This window comes from Danio rerio, chromosome 25 (assembly GCF_049306965.1).
Source record: "Danio rerio strain Tuebingen ecotype United States chromosome 25, GRCz12tu, whole genome shotgun sequence".
Lineage (NCBI taxonomy): Eukaryota > Metazoa > Chordata > Actinopteri > Cypriniformes > Danionidae > Danio > Danio rerio.
Window position 1 is genome coordinate 12,053,679 of NC_133200.1, and position 16,502 is coordinate 12,070,180.

Sequence of the window (16,502 nt, forward strand, 5' to 3'; positions counted from 1 at the left end):
TATATTTTTTATGGCCAGTCTTGATCATCTCAGTGATAAAAGACCCTTAAATCAACATTTTATGTGCTTATATTTGCTAGGTGATATATTATCATACAGTGCACAGTAAGCGTCTGTGGTAGAAAACGAAGAGGGGCTGTTAAACTAATCTTAAGATACAAAAAAGTGGGCCGCAGGTGCTGGTCAGCGCTAAGTGAGGATTGAGAAAGACAGGTTGTCTACGCCGGTTTTAAAAAACACCCAAAGGAGCACTTTCCAATTGACGCAAACCTTTGTTGTAGCATATTCCTTTCAGCCGGGACCTCCTTGATATTGATCGAGAAGCCAAATGGCTACTTAACACCTCACTTAAGTCGTTTCACAGATGTTTTGCTCAGGAACAGAATCGGTAGGAGAGCCATACAAAGTCAGAGGCAGTATTAAAAACACTGCAGCTCTAAGTATTAGTGTCCACTTATGTGTCATAGCTTTTCCTGTCTATATAAGTCGGTCATATCTGTGGAATGTGTCCAGAATGTCAAGCTCAGACCACAGTTTGCGGACAGTCTCTCTCTCAGCACTCAGTGGATTGCAGCTCTGTTTCATAAGCCATTCAGAAGTTCAGTCATCTCTAAATATAGACCTTCTCAACAGTCTCCTATTCCATGATTAGACCACGCTTGCGTTTAGTTTTTGGCGTTGCTTCATATTTCATCTTGCTTTGCTATAAAAAATGTAATATTTTTTAAAAGTTTACAATCTGTGTGATTGGTTTTTGGCTTTTAGGTTGGACTTTCACTTCGGTGGATGAGAAGAAGAATTTTGCATTCATTTGAGGAAACTTACAGTAAAACTTCAATGATGTGAATTAGTGTTTCCTTTTAAGATGGATGTTTTTGATGGTTAATATATTTGAAATTATAGTTTATCCTGTTAGGGCAAGGCTTATAATTGTCATATGATCCTAATCCTAATATGTTGATTTGATGCTCAATAAACTAAATTAGCATTCTGTTTAAGATCCTTTGAGCAGAACATTCATTGAAAGGTACTCTGTAAAACTCAACTGTCAAATTTATCAAATGAAATGAGTGTAGTTAACTCAAACTTGACTGAAAGTTAATTCTACTCATATGAAAGAAGTTTTGAACTTAGTGTTGAAGGTAATGGGTTAATAAAATACCTTATTACTTCAACTTAAAAGTTCACAGTACTTCTATAGATTTGTTTTTTTTTTACCCAAATGGTTTGTTGTAATCGGTTTCCTCACACGGTTTGAGTTGCCTTAACTTATTGGGTTTTACAGTACTCGGTTGGTTCAAGTTCTCTTCATTTATTAGCTTTTACTGTGCTCAAATTGCTTCATTTACTCTAATGGAGTAAGTTCACAGTGCTCATTTGGATTAGTATTTGAACTTAAATGATTTGTTGCAGTTGGTTTCCTCAAACAGTTTGAGTTACCTTAACTTTTTGGGATTTACAGTGTGCATATATGTGAACATATTTTTGTATTTTTAAAAAACATAGCTTAATGTAACTTAATATTATTGTAATATAATAGTATACATCTGGAAATTTCCAAGAGTAGTATTTGGGTCACCAAGACCTGGGGTATATTTACTTGACACCATTTTAAACTAAAATATGAGAACATTTGACACATTTTTGAAAATGCTGTACATTTTTTTGATGACTATACCATTATGACCTCTTTGTAAATGATAAAAATATGAATTTGTGAAAACAGCCATGTCATGCGCATGATGTGTTCATCCCACAGATATGAATCAGGGCTTGACAACCAAATCAGCAATGACTACTACAGGGATGTATGTGCATGTATGTAGGGCCACCTAATGGCCTGGCATACATAATACAAACCTTTTTTTTGTTTTTTGTATTTTGTTTTTATTTTTGCCTTTATTATGATTGAACATATTGTCAAGAAGCAATGTTGGAGAGTGAGGGAGGGAAATGAGATCGGGATGGGTCCATGAGTTGGGACTCAAACGTAGATCTACTGTAGGTTATCAGTGCGCACAAAATACAGCAGTATTATCCATATTATATTCCTATTTGCAGACCTGTGTGAACTGGGGTTATTTTGAAAGCCTTGTCATCTGTGCGCCAAAAAATTTAAGAACAGAAAAATGTTTCATCATTGCCATGTAAATGTACCCCCCAAAACAACACACCCCCTAACAACAGCATTAGCACAGTGTTATTGTTTGCACAGGAAACATTCGCTCATAGTGTCTTTGCAAAATCTACTTTTAAATTTTGCTGGCCCACTGCTGTCCTGTTTTAGGTATCCCAAGGGAAGAAGACCGTTTGGGGAAGGCAATTCTTAGGGCAGTTTCCTGTTCTTATGACACGAGTTCCCATAGGAAGTCAATACCATGTCAGCATAGGTCACACGAAGTTCACCAGTATCATGCTTTTGTAAGTGCATCTCTTTTTTGCCGCCTTTTTGAGGTGTTTGATTTGCCAGTCAGTGAAGTGTTATGCACATAGAACCCCATTACAGCTTTTTCTTGCCTGCAGTGGGGCAAAGACAATTATGACACATTACGACATTATTTCCCTCAGTTTTCTGACCAAACAAACACATGGTCTCAAACACTGTGTTCTCCACTTATACATTTTATGATCATATCTTTCATGCAGTGTGTAATAATGCTGTTTGTGAATGTAAAAGGTCAGAACATTCAAACTGTGTACTATAAATTACTTTTTTGTCAGAAAGACCCAATTCTAAATATGCGTGAAACAAAAACCGGTCTTGGTTCGTTCACAAATCTTTGTTTGTAACAATTTTGCAGTGTCTAAACATTGTCTAAATTTGATGTACAACAAGTTAGTTTGTGTTGTAAATCGTTTGGATTGATGAAAGCTATATTTTGCATATGCAATCCTTCCAGTTTTATTAGAAAGGCAAGGAGTAGGGTATGCTTACAAACTCATTAAAAAAAACCTACACCGCCTATAGCGTCCATTGATAGGGCATTACTTGAAGAGGAGTGAAGTTTACTCGCTCTACATGAACTCCATTACACCTACTACTAAAATCTTACTTCTAACCAGGGTCATGGCACCAATTTGCTGTCGTTTTTGAAGATTAAATCAAATAATTTTGCATGTATAATCCTTCCAGTACCTTTTGAATAGCTCTGGGTGGGCTTTGCTAACAAACTCAATAAAATAGTACACCGCCTGTAGTATCCGTTGGTAGTGCATTACTTGAAGGAAAAGGAGTGAAGTTAACTCGGTCGACCCAGATTCCATTACTCCTACCACTAAAATTTTACTTCTATCCAGGTCACTGCACCATTTTTCCATTAGTTTCTTTTTTGTGATCAAAATAAAAGACATTCAAACAAACAAACAAACAAACAAACAAACAAACAAACAAACAAACAAACAAACAAACACAGGGAAAGGGAGCGACAGACATATAAATTTTCAAACTGAAATAAGAAATTTGCCATCAAATTATTTTGCATGTGTAATCCTTCCAGTTCCATTTGAATGGCTCAGGATGGGGTATGCTAACAACAGAGATGTATAGTAACGGAGTAGAACTACTTCACTACTGTACTTAAGTACTAAAAGGCAGTATCTGTACTTTACTGGAGTATTATTTTTTTGTCCTACTTCCACTTTTACTTAAGTACATATTTTCCATGAGTTTAATACTTTTACTCCGATAGATTTTTTATGTGCTGCATCGTTACTCGTTACTAGGGGTGTCAAAATGATTGATATCAGTTCATTAATAGACCATAACCACTTATTACGTGATGACGTCATTTATCTCCTATGCGCGATGTCGCAATACTATGGCGAAGGACGGAAGCGCGAGGACGAGGCGGCATTAGCCGCTAGTTTACTATTTGGGAGGAATGTTGTAAAACTTCACCTCTGCCTATCTCTCGCTCTCTCACTTTGGACATTTGACCCGCTGGCCAGTTTGTAAGGTAACTTTTCCCCTCTTCTTAGCTGTTAAAGCTGTGGATCCAGACATGAGCATGCCTAATGTGCAAGTTTTCTCCACTGTGTCTATTACCTGTGAAAAATCACGTATTTTTCCCGCCATGGGTGAACAGCGCTTATATTTCTAAAGCCCTTTCCGTTGAGGACAATAACCAATCATAGCCGTGTAAGACCCGCCTGTCAACGCTCAAAAAGCAGCCGGGATAATATTGACATGAGTGTTTATTAGCTGTAAATGCTCGTGCTGTCTTCTGTGAATGAGTTTTGTTTGATACATCCAGAAAGAGTGTTTTCTTTGAGCAGGTCAAATTGAGGGCACAGTTTGTATATCTGACTGCTGTATTAAAGGACAAAATTGTATTACAAAAAACCCTTTAACTGTCACACCAAGACAAAAGCAATATAATTTTTTTGATTGTATTTCTTAACTCCTAATGTCGCTAGTTAACACAATCAGTGCATTTTTATTCAACACATCACATTATTTCTAAAATATCCGCCTCTACCAAATGGTTGAGATGTTGGTTTATGGTAAATGTACCAGAATTAATAAATATACTACAGAAAATATGAACTGTAAGACCAATTTAATTAAAAACATAATAAAAATAAATAAAAATTAATACTAAATCATAGCCATAAGCCATATAATATTTCCGATTTTCATTTAACACAGTAATATACACATTTTCCTGTTTTTTTTAATTAAAATCAAAATCAAGTGAATGAGTGAAGCAGGATTTAGTTTGCTTGTTTAGTTTAGTTTCACGAGTGCTTCCAGAAGACAGAACTCCTGTTTATTGTGGTATTAACCAATCAAACTTCAAAACTCCCAAAGTGTGAGTGTGTCTTTGTGTGTGTGTGAGTGAGAGTAAATAATGTGTGCGTAAGAGAGAACAAAAGTGTGTGCGTCTGTGTGTGTGTGTGTGTGTGTGTAAGAGAAAGAGAGTGTAAAAACAATTGCAACCTATGTAATGTCCCCACAATTCACAAAAATGTGTGTGTGAGAGAGAGATAGAGAGAGAACTGTGTGTGTGAGAGTGTATGAATGTGTGAGAGTGGGGAGAGAGTGTACATTTAGGGTGTGTGTGTGTGTGTGTGTGTGTGTGTGTGTGTGTGTGTGTGTGTGTGTGTGTGTGTGTGTGTGTGTGTGTGTGTGTGTGTGTGTGTGTGTGTGTGTGTGTGTGTGTGTGTGTGTGTGTGTGTGTGTGTGTGTGTGTGTGTGTGTGTGTGTGAGAGAGAGAGAGAGAGAGAGAGAGTGTATGTATGTGAGTGAACATGCTGAATTATCTCATCAGTGAAGCCATTTTCTGGTAAAAGGGCCTGACGATGTGAGTTCCTGTACCATAGAAACTATTTACAGAGGAAAACAGTATCATAAGCCATGTTTCTTTTCGTTCTGCTAAATCAAGTACCCCAAAAAACATATTTAAAATAAACAAAATAATTAGTGTATTTTGATTACTTTCTTTAATAACTACATTACACAATACTTGTACTTTTACTTTCAGTACTTGAGTAGTAAATTTTGAAATAAACTACTTGCAATACTTAAGTACAAAAAATGTTGAATACTTTTGTACTTCCACTTAAGTATGGTGCTTAAAGAGCACTTCTACTTCTACTCAAGTAAATTTTTGATAAAGCACTTGTACTTTTACTTAAGTATGGGTCTCTAGTACTTTATACATCTCTGGCTAACAAACACTATATTAAAAAAAACTACATCGCTTATAGCATCCATTTCTAGTGCATTACTTGACATAAGAGAAGTGAACTTTATCACTCTACCTTGACTCCATAACGCCTACCACTAAAATATGAACTCTAACCTACTTGTGGCACCAATTTGCTGTCATTTTTGAAGATAAAATGAAATAATGTGTAATCCTTCCAGTTGCTTTTGAATGGCTCGTGGCGGGGTATGCTATTAAACACAATATATATTTTTAAACTACACGTCTATAGCATCCATTGGTAGTGCAGTACTTGATGAAAGAGGAGTAAAGTTTTCTCTCTCTACCGATACTCCATTATACCCATAACTAAAATCTCACTTATATCCCGGTCACGGCACCAATTTCCCTTTATTTTAGGTTTTTGAACCAATAACTTTAGATGGTTTAAGAAAAAGGTTTATGATGCAATATGCATTATGAGAAATTTATTTTGTAACCTTTATTAGATGTAAACCTTTTTCTAGAACCCTAAATAGCATGATGCAGGGCACTTTAATTCAACATCTCTTCTCATTTTCTTACTTTTCAGTAGTGTATGCGCAAATGTTTGCAGAAACAAGCCTCATTACAGGCACTTTGAGCTGCTTGATGACTTCATTTCATGTCTTCATTGTTTTTCCGTAAATCATCCTCTGCAATGAGCTCTTTGTCCAAATGCCTGATCAAAGCCCCATTGTGTCCTATTGCTTCCCGAGATCCTCAATGCATGTAAACACTCAAAATTCAGCTAGATTGTTTAGCTAAAAATCATTCATGTATTGTCTGAAAGAGTTGTTAAATTAAGATTCTTGTCTGTTTTTGATGCGGGTATATTTTGTAAGTCATATTGCAATGGGAGTAATGTTAATATAGAGCTTTTTATGAGTGGGCGGATATTTTTTATTATTTTTATTTTTTTGACTGTAGCTTTTATCCAAAGTGCACTTGTTTTCATGCAGAATCCCAATGGAATGACGTGAGATTTCTTGCCTAAGGGTACAATTGTGATAAAAGTAGAATAATTTTATTTTTATTTTTTTAGTATTAGACTGGGGGATATGACAAAAATCCCTTATCTTGATATATTAAGCATTGTCTTTATGTGATTAGGCTTTAATCCAGGTCCTTAAAGGCAAATATAAATATAACTGACAGAAAGTTAAATCAAATACAACTGGAAGCTCTATTTACATAATGATCATGTGACCAGACTTCTTATCAACTAAGGATTAGTGCTGCACGATTAATTGAAAAAAAGATCGCAATCTCAATTCGACCCTCAAGACGATCTTAATCCAGCATTTCTACGATTCTGCCATTCATATTTTCAAGTTCAGGAGAGAAGCCTGTCTTTTCACTGTTTCACATATGTTGCTTAGCAACGTGGACACCTCCAAATGATATTGAAAGAGTCGCATACTGTTTTTATAAGGTATAATTGACTTTAAAGATTTATTTTTGTCCTCATAAAATGCTGTATTCGCAGCTTGGAAATCACACGAGACGTGAGCTGCTGACCGTGAGCTGTTACCACAGAGAGGGTGGGCGCATACCTGTCAGCCCTCCCGTTTTTTTCTGGGATTCTCCCGTATTTTACAGTTCTATCCCGCTATCATCCCGTAAAGGTATTTTGATCCGCAACCCATACCGCTGAACCACCAGGGGCCGCCCCTTGATCCTAAATGCAAGTCTGTTCTGTGCTTTCGCTTTGTTTAGGCACGAAAACACTTTAATATAAATATAAAAACGGTGCGATTCCCCTTCCTTTTCATTACAGGTGCCGTCACCTCTCCTATGCAATCCTCACAACAGTCATATAATGGTGCATGACTGTTAGCTGACGAGCTCCATAGTGATAAACGGACGCTATTTCCCAAACGGATTCTATACACGCAATTTGAAGTGGAGCAAAAGTCTGGCTTTTAGGGTGTATAAAGGGTAATAAAGTTGTAAATAATATTCAGTTTGTGGCACAGAGTAGTATGAACAGCACTTAGCAGTAAAAATGAAACCGAAAGCGTGCACATCATTGAAATAATCATATCGCATTTTAGAGTTATGATTGTGACAAGCATTTGATGTTTTTCTTTCATAGCAAACATGAAAATTGTGCATGAAAATAAATGTTTACAGTGGTCACCATACTTGTTCTTGGAGGGCCGGTGTCCTGCAGATTTTCGCTCCAACCCTAATCAAACACACCTGAACAAGCTTCTTCAAGGTCTTACTAGGTATACTTGAAACATTCAGACAGGTGTGTTGAGGCAAGTTGGAGCTAAACCCTGCAGGGACACCGGCCCTCCAGGACCGAGATTGGTGACCCCTGGTTTACAGTGTCAGTATATCTATTCTAATTTGTTGAGTTTACAAGTGAATACAATGGTCTAATAATGTTGTCAATGACAGATTGCAAGCATATATCTCAAACATAATTCAACATCAGAATTATTATAAGGAGAATAGAATTATTTAAAGAAACCATAGACCTGCATATAATATTGTTGTTGTTTTACCCTATGTTTGAGAAAAAAAACAATAATAATTGCCAGCTTATTAATCTTTATTTTACATCTACAGAATTGTGATAAAATCTTAATCTTTATTTCAAGCTAAAAAATTGTGATTCTGGATGCACAGACATTTTTTGTCTGGTCAAAAATTTTAGCAGAAAGAAAATTAGCTGAAAAAAATAATATGCTGCTGCAGCCACAGTCATTGCACAGAGTTAAGCAGCTTTCACACCAGATGTGAAAAGTAATGCACCATGAAACCTTTTGATTTCACTATTCCATGCAAAAGCCAGTTTGTCAGCGAGTCGACCAAAACACAAACGCATCGTTCAAAATGGCTCAAGATTTGACTCGACTGTTGATATTTCGTACATGAACCCATAGACTTAACTGTGCATGAACTGCACACACTCACCAGGAAAAACAAAGTCCTCTAAAATAATGCACTGACAAGACATTTCTATGGTGGCATTGTTCCTGCTGTTTGCATTGGTGCTGTACTATCATGAAAACGCTGGCTAAAAGACGCCTCTTGACTTGTTCATTGTCAATAAAATGTGGTTATTTTATTGTCTTGTGTTTTTTAAAGTCAGTATAATCTAATGTAACTCACCAGTCCTACTGCACTCAACCTGATATGAGCTGGGATCGAATCTGTGATTCGAATCTGTGATTGCATGGTAGTCGGTTGATCTAACAGGAGGCTGAAGTCCATGGCCTCTAGCATCTGTCGCTAGAGCACCTTTAGAAGTCAGATGAGTGAAGTTTACCTGCACAGCACTTCACTAACTGGCCTCTGTTACACTCAGCCCTAAACCTCACTCCCATCCCGGACGAGCCCCCACGTGCAAAAGACCAGTCCTACTGCACCCAACATGCACTGACCTGGGATCGAACCGGTGATTCTTTGCATGGTAGTCGGTTGATCTAACACAGGGGTCACCAATCTCGGTCCTGGAGGGCCGGTGTCCCTGCAGGGTTTAGCTCCAACTTGCCTCAACACACCAACTCTGTGCAATGACTGTGGCTGCATGCGTGATATTATTTTTTTTTAGCTAATTTTCTTTCTGCTAAAATTTTTGACCAGACAAAAAATTTCTGTGCATCCAGAATCACAATTTTTTAGCTTGAAATAAAGATCAAGATTTTATCACAATTCTGTAGATGTAAAATAAAGATTAATGAGCTGGCAATTATTGTTTTTTTCTCAAACATAGGGTAAAACAACAACAATAATATTATACGCAGGTCTATGGTTTCTTTAAATATTTCTATTCTCCTTATAATAATTCTGATGTTGAATTATGTTTGAGATATATGCTTGCAATCTGTCATTGACAACATTATTAGACCATTGTATTCACTGGTAAACTCAACAAATTAGAATAGATATACTGACACTGTAAACCAGGGGTCACCAATCTCGGTCCTGGAGGGCCGGTGTCCCTGCAGGGTTTAGCTCCAACTTGCCTCAACACGCCTGTCTGGATGTTTCAAGTATACCTAGTAAGACCTTGATTAGCTTGTTCAGGTGTGTTTGATTAGGGTTGGAGCTAAAATGTGCAGGACACCGGCCCTCCAGGAACAAGTTTGGTGACCACTGATCTAACAGGAGGCTGAAGTCCATGGCCTCTAGCATCTGTCGCTAGAGCACCTTTAGAAGTCAGATGAGTCGGTTGCTCTAACAAGGAGGCTAAAGACCATGGTCGGTGGAGGTTTACCTGTACAGCCTTTCACTAGCTGGCCTCCGTTACATTAAGTTATGGAGTTAAATTTAAAAAGACACACATACACACATATATATATATATATATATATATATATATATATATATATATATATATATATATATATATATATATATATAGAAAATAATGATATACTACAATTATTACAAAGCATTTACTTTACAGTTTTGGTTGTCGGCCAAGTGGATCCATAATTTTCGGTTTTAATTTCAGTGCATCCCTACTTATCACTCATTTCCTCCCAATAATTATCGTATTGAATTCTTTGGTTTGTGGAATCCAATAAATATGGCTGACGCAGAAGTAAAGTTATATCAACCACTTCGAATGAGATTTTGGCTCTGGCACTAAAACCAAACCAACATTGGCTGGCCAATCGGATATGTCGCTCTGTTAACATGTCAGATCTTTATTTATGCCGAGTGATCCTCAAAACATGTATCCTGAAATCCGATCAAACCAGCAATGATCAAAGAGCAGCATTCTGGCTGACCGTTTCCGCCTGTGGCTTGTGTTTACAGTATATGCAAGTGCTCTCAGTGGAGCATTTGGTCAGCGTGAAGCATTACATCTTTCCATTACCGCATGTTGGCTCAATATGCCACATTTGCAGAGTGATTTTTCACGACTCATTCAGTAATTGGTTGAAACGGTGTCTGGTTGGAAGTGTTTCTGCTTGCGCCTGCTACATCCATTACCAATATTACCAAGCCGTGAAACTGACATAAAATATCCTCAGTCCTCTGATTCTCTGCAAATTTGTTCATTTTTGAGCATTAAGTAATATACACATGCACACTGAATGACTGGTGTTTGATTATCTGAATGCTCCAGACTTGACTTTTCCCATTTTTGCTTTCAAGTTTATCATTCATAAGGAAGATTGAGGGATTTGGGATGGCGTGCATCTGTGTGTTTGTATGATTTTATTTGAGTTTCGTTGTCAGATTGAGGTTGATGTCTGTTCTGGGATCAGTAAACATTACATGCTCAAATATCGAAGTTCCAGCTGGTGTGAGTCTCACGCTGCTGTCTGGATGCTGTCAGAACCTACTGTGGTTGGGAATGACATGTTGTCACGAACAGCAATGAAACTGTACAGCGCTGAATCCATATTCATGATGGCGTAATGGTGTGTCCTCATTAAAGCCGTCGGAACTGTGGCCTGACTTGTTTTGTGGAGACTCAGCTTGCGTCATTCATTAGATCTTATATTTTCCTGTCTTTTTGATTAATGGTGATGTGAACAAATGGATAAATAAAATAAGCAATCCTCACCTTATTTATTTTTTGTTAGCTTTTGATTTGGTGTTATTTTGTTTTTTATTTGGGTTTGTTTTGTTTTTTGTTTTGGGTTTTTTGTTGTTTGCTTGGGTTTGTTTTGTTTTTGGTTTGTTTGTTTTGCTTGCCATCTTGTTTGTATTTGTTTTGGTTTGGTTTTTCATTTTGTTTGGGCTTGTTTTCATTTTGTTTTTTGTTTGTGTTTTATTTGTTTTGTTCAGGTTTGTTATTGTTTTGTTTTTTTGTTTTTAGTTTGTTAAGTTTAGTTTTAATATGTTTTAGTTTTGTTTGGGTTTGTTGTTTTTTTTACCTTTTTTCATTTTGTTTAAGCTTTTTTTGTATTTTTGTTTTGTTTAGGTGTTTTTGGGCCTGTTTTGTTTTGTTACTTTGTTTGTTTTTTTAGTTTTTTTTAATCTGGGTTTGTTTAGTTTTAGTTTTATTTGTTTTTTTGTTTGGGTTTGTTTTGGTTTAGTTTTTTATTTATGTTTGTTCTGGCTTTTTGTTTCTCATTTGTTTTGTTTTGTTTTTGTTTTGTTTGGGTTTGTTTGAGTTTGTTTTGTTTGGGCTTGGTTTTGTTTTGTCGAGTTGATTTGTTTGGGTTTGTTTGTTTTGTTGTTTGGTTTGTTTTGGGTTTGTTTTTTTGTTTTGGTTTGTATTGTTTTTGTTTTGTTTGATTAGATTTTTTTTTTAGTTTTTTGGTTTGTTTGTTTTTGGTTTTGGTGTTTTTTTTATCTGTGTGTTCATATATTATATGATTTAAATATAGTTTGGTTTGGGTTTGTTTGTATTATTTAGTTATCCGTTTAGTTTTTGGATTGCATTTGATTTGTCATTTTAGTTTTACTGTTTTTTCTTTGCTATCTTCTATCTTTTGTTTTGACTTTTTGTCTGTTATTTTAGTTTATCTTTTGTTTTCATTTAGTTTTCAGTTTTGTTTTGTTTTTTTGTTTTTTTATGTTTTGTTTGAGATTTGTTGTATTTTGTCTTTTTTATTTTATTAAGTTTTTCTTTAACTATGTTCTTGTTTTTATTTTAACATTTAAAAGAAAATGTCTTGTCTTGTTCACATTTCTAGCTTGGGCAAATTGGAAGCTATACTCATACCTGCAACTCCTACATAAATCCCACAACTCCTCTTATATAGTAGATCAAATACAACTCACAACACAGGGAATCACCCTCAAACCTGCCACTTCAGTGTTAAATTTTTTTCTCCAGCGTATATTTCTTGTTCTCTCCTCCTCCTCACACTCTCGGTGAGTTAAAAGCCTGCAGCTGTTGATGGCTCTATTGAAAAAGCCCACACTTCTCTCGCTCTCCACACTAGACCAGTGTCCCTTCACCAGTGACCAAACAAAGAGGCCTATGACCAGCACACATATACACGCACACACACAGTCAGTGTAGGAGTTGAGCGTGTGTCACATGCTCTGGGTGGGTGTAATCAGTGATGAATGAAGCTGATGGAGGCCATGTAGATGAGCTGTGCAGGAAGGTTTCTGAGCTTCTGTTTCCGCCACAGGAACCTTCCTCTTGTTCATGAGACTTTGATCTTTTTTGCTATTTTGCTGCAGCTGCTGTTCAAGGTCTTCTTTGATATGACACTCAGTGACATGTACTATTTTAGCAACATAGATGTGCTATGCTTTCTTGTATATCTGTCTTGTCTATTTATCTCTGTGTATATAATATTTATTATACAGTATGTCCAGTTCCAGCGTGTTTGGTGTAGCCTATTTAAACTATTTCATCACAGATTATTGTGATTATTTCTTGATGCTTCAATATTTTATTGATTTAGTTTTGTTAAATTTTACTTTATTTTTTCATTCTTTTTTATATATTTTATTAGTTTGAGCTTTTGATTTCATGCAGTTCGTTTCATTTATCTGAACGCAGTAGTTAAAATATTGTAATAAAATTTTAATGTTTAACTAAAGTAAACATTTTTGAATAAAAAGTTTTTTTCCTGAGTAAAATGTTTAGACATTGGAATAATATTAAAAACCCATGGTATGTAATTTTTAATAATAACAATTGTGTCATTTTAATAATAATAATAATAGTAGTAATATTAATATTATTAATAATAATAATAATAATAATAATAATAATAATAATAATAATGATAAGGATAATGATTATTATGATGACTATGATGATGATGATAATAATAATAAAAAAATAATAATAATAATAATAATAATATAAAAAATATGCTGATTCATTGATTTATAGATTGATTCATTCTATTTATTTTTATTTTTGTTTATTTTGGCTTGTTTTGTAATTATTCCATTTATTTATTTATTTTTTTTAATTAATTTGTCTGTTTAGTCTTCAGTCTGTTTTTACAGTTATTTTATTAAGTTCTAGAAATAGAAAAACAATAATATTCAACAATAATACATTTATTACTGCTACAAATACTCCATAGTACTGGTATTTATTTATTTGTTTATTATTAATTTGTCGGGTTAATCTTTGGTCTGTTTTGAAAATTATTTTATTAAGTTTTCGAAGTACAAAAATATTAAGAAATTGTATTAATAATAATTAATTATTTTAATTAAAACATTACTGCTACAGTACTGCTATTTATTTATTTATTTATCATTAATTTGTCTGGTTAATCTTTGGACTGTTTTGAAAATTATTTTATTAAGTTTTCGAAGTACAAAAATATTAAGAAATTGTATTAATAATAATTAATTATTTTAACTAAAACATTACTGCTACAGTACTGCTATCTATTTATTTATTTATCATTAATTTGTCTGGTTAATCTTTGGACTGTTTTGGCTGTTACAAAAATATTAATAAATAATAATACCTTTATTACTATTATTAATACTTTTTATAGTGCTATTATTTGTTTGTTCATTTATTTATTTATTTCAATTGCGATTTTTATATGGTTTGATTATGCTTTCAGGTGATTAAGTATTTGTTGACCACTTTGTCCTCACGGTAGCCTCAAGCTGCACCCTCTCTGGCCACAGCAGCTCTGTGTTGAGTGGTAGTGGACCGTGATGTTTATATGTGGGTCACATTCCTCTCTAGGTCTGTTCTGAACGCCCCCCGCATGCCCCCAAAAAACCTTCCTACCCAAAAGCACAGCCTTGAGGATTTCCAACCACATGTTCCTCTCTGGAGGTAGAAGCTCTTACCGCTGCTAATAATTCTGTTCGCAAGCCCAAGACAGACACATTTCTTCATCAAGAAAGTCAATTCTGTGGTCGAAGGAAAATGCTTTAGCCATCCAAGTCGAAACCATTGACATTCTTGTCCTGCGTTTCGGTAGCAGAGGAAACCATCTTTCACCTGGTGCATCTGTTTTTCCTGCTGGATAATCTGGAGCAGATGAAAGAAATTCAGCATACGTACAATTTACAAAATCTACTGTTGGAATTAGATTTTTGTAAATTGACGAATGCCTTTTCCATCAAATGTCTATTTACTGTTAATAGCTAATTTACTACCCCTCTGCTCATCCAAAATGGTTATTCGTAAATATCCAAGTCAGTTGCTGCCAGCACTTTTATAATCAAAAAGCCCAATCAAAACATGCAGGCAAAACAAAAACTATTACCGGTGGCTTCTGATAATACCTTAAGGTTTAATCATACCCTTTAATTCAGAGCCTTGTGCCGTTTTAAGAGTTTGTGTGTGTGCTAACGTAATATGCACCATAACAAGTTTGGTCACAGTTTATTTTAATGTTCACAAGTTAAAAACTAATCATTAACAAACCAACTAAGACTTGTAGGTCAATAAACTACTAATTAGCTACTTATTAATAGTTCGTAAGGTAGCTGGGTTAAGATAATGGGTAGGATTATAGATGTAATATAAGATCATACTTTATACGTGTGAATAAACAGTTAATAGTATGATAACAGGCAGGTAATAAGCCAAATAGTATATGGTGTGAATTGTTATACTAGTGGCCTAAGACTTTTGCACAGTGCTGTACATCACAATAGGAAATACAGTTGCAATTGTAACTTTTGTTTTATGCCAACTGCAAGATATGTCTGTTTTGGGCTTAAAATGACTCTAAACTGAAAAAATCTTCTCATTGCAGATCCACAGAGAGACCGAAACATTTTATTCAGTTGATGCCAGTCAAGACTCTGTACTCCAGGAGAAGAAATCTTCTTCAGTGAGCTCAGGTGACATACATGCATATACTCTTAAATCCACTCTTCACAACTCTGATTTTGCACCAAATCCAATACAGAAACCAAAACATTCATGGCTTTTGTCAAACCAAGAGTCCATGCATGAATTTACTCTGAAATAGTACAGAAATTCATTGGACGCACAGAATTTGACGTCAGCATTGCATAACACAGTGAGTTACAATACAGATATCACGAAAACCTCTTTACGTCATCTTCTAGCATGCCACAAACTAAATGATGCCCTCTTTGCTCAGACTCTCTGTCTGTGTGAGGCCAATCTAAATAGTGCCCACATTGTGTCGCATGGGAAACGGCATACACATCCTCCCAAAGACTAAATGAATGTCTTCCTGTCAATACAACAGACTCCACTAGTCAAATAAGATCATCTATTTAAGTCGATGACATCAACATCCTGTCTGCGGCCATTGCGAGACGAGATGCAACACAATGGACTGAGTCACTTTCAGAATCACAGTGTATCGATTCATTCTCTTTGCTGTTTGTTATTCTTGTGTTGTTCATTGACTTCATCTGAATTCATTATTATGATTTTATTTTTCAGAAATCCCCTCTTTGACCCCCTCACCTGAGAGCATACGTCACAAAGAGTCGCCAAGCACTATGCGAGGGTCCGCCAGCGATGGAGACTCTCTGTTTAGTCAGGATCTGGGCGAGGACAGCGTTTTTAATAATAAGGTTGGTGCTGATTTGGTGCGTTTTCCCATATTCTATCCGATTCGGTTTGTTTTTTTCAAAGCAGAGTTGCTGTTTGTTTTGTTTCTATGTGTCTTTACTAAGCCAGATGAAGCGGTTATGTAATGCGTCTCATTTTGTGCTCTACACACTGATTCTTGTGCTTCTGACATCATATCATGTGACGTGAGCAGATCTGCAGGCCAAGGCCATAATTATGAGCTCATCCTCAGGCGTTCTTCCTCTTATTTTCCCACCTCCTCTAAGAGTTTCCCTACGGATTCGATCTCCACCCCTTAAACTTCTTGCTTTCATTTCAAGATGTTTACCAGAGGCTTTGACACTTGAGTGTTGCTCTTAGCAAGTCAGAGAGAATGACTACATTTGTTT

The 16,502-nt window shown here is 35.6% G+C and overlaps 1 protein-coding gene across 50 annotated transcripts in view; it reads left to right on the forward strand.

The window, feature by feature from the left end:
• The window catches only part of akap13 (A-kinase anchoring protein 13), a 197,600-nt gene that overhangs the window by 121,194 nt on the left and 59,904 nt on the right, over positions 1–16,502 (forward strand). For all 50 annotated transcript variants that reach the window (XM_009297839.5, XM_021470632.3, XM_021470634.3 and 47 more), the window contains exons 9-10: positions 15,317–15,404; positions 15,982–16,115. In XM_009297839.5, the coding sequence (XP_009296114.1) occupies positions 15,317–15,404; positions 15,982–16,115 (222 nt within the window). The remainder of the gene's footprint in view (positions 1–15,316; positions 15,405–15,981; positions 16,116–16,502) is intronic.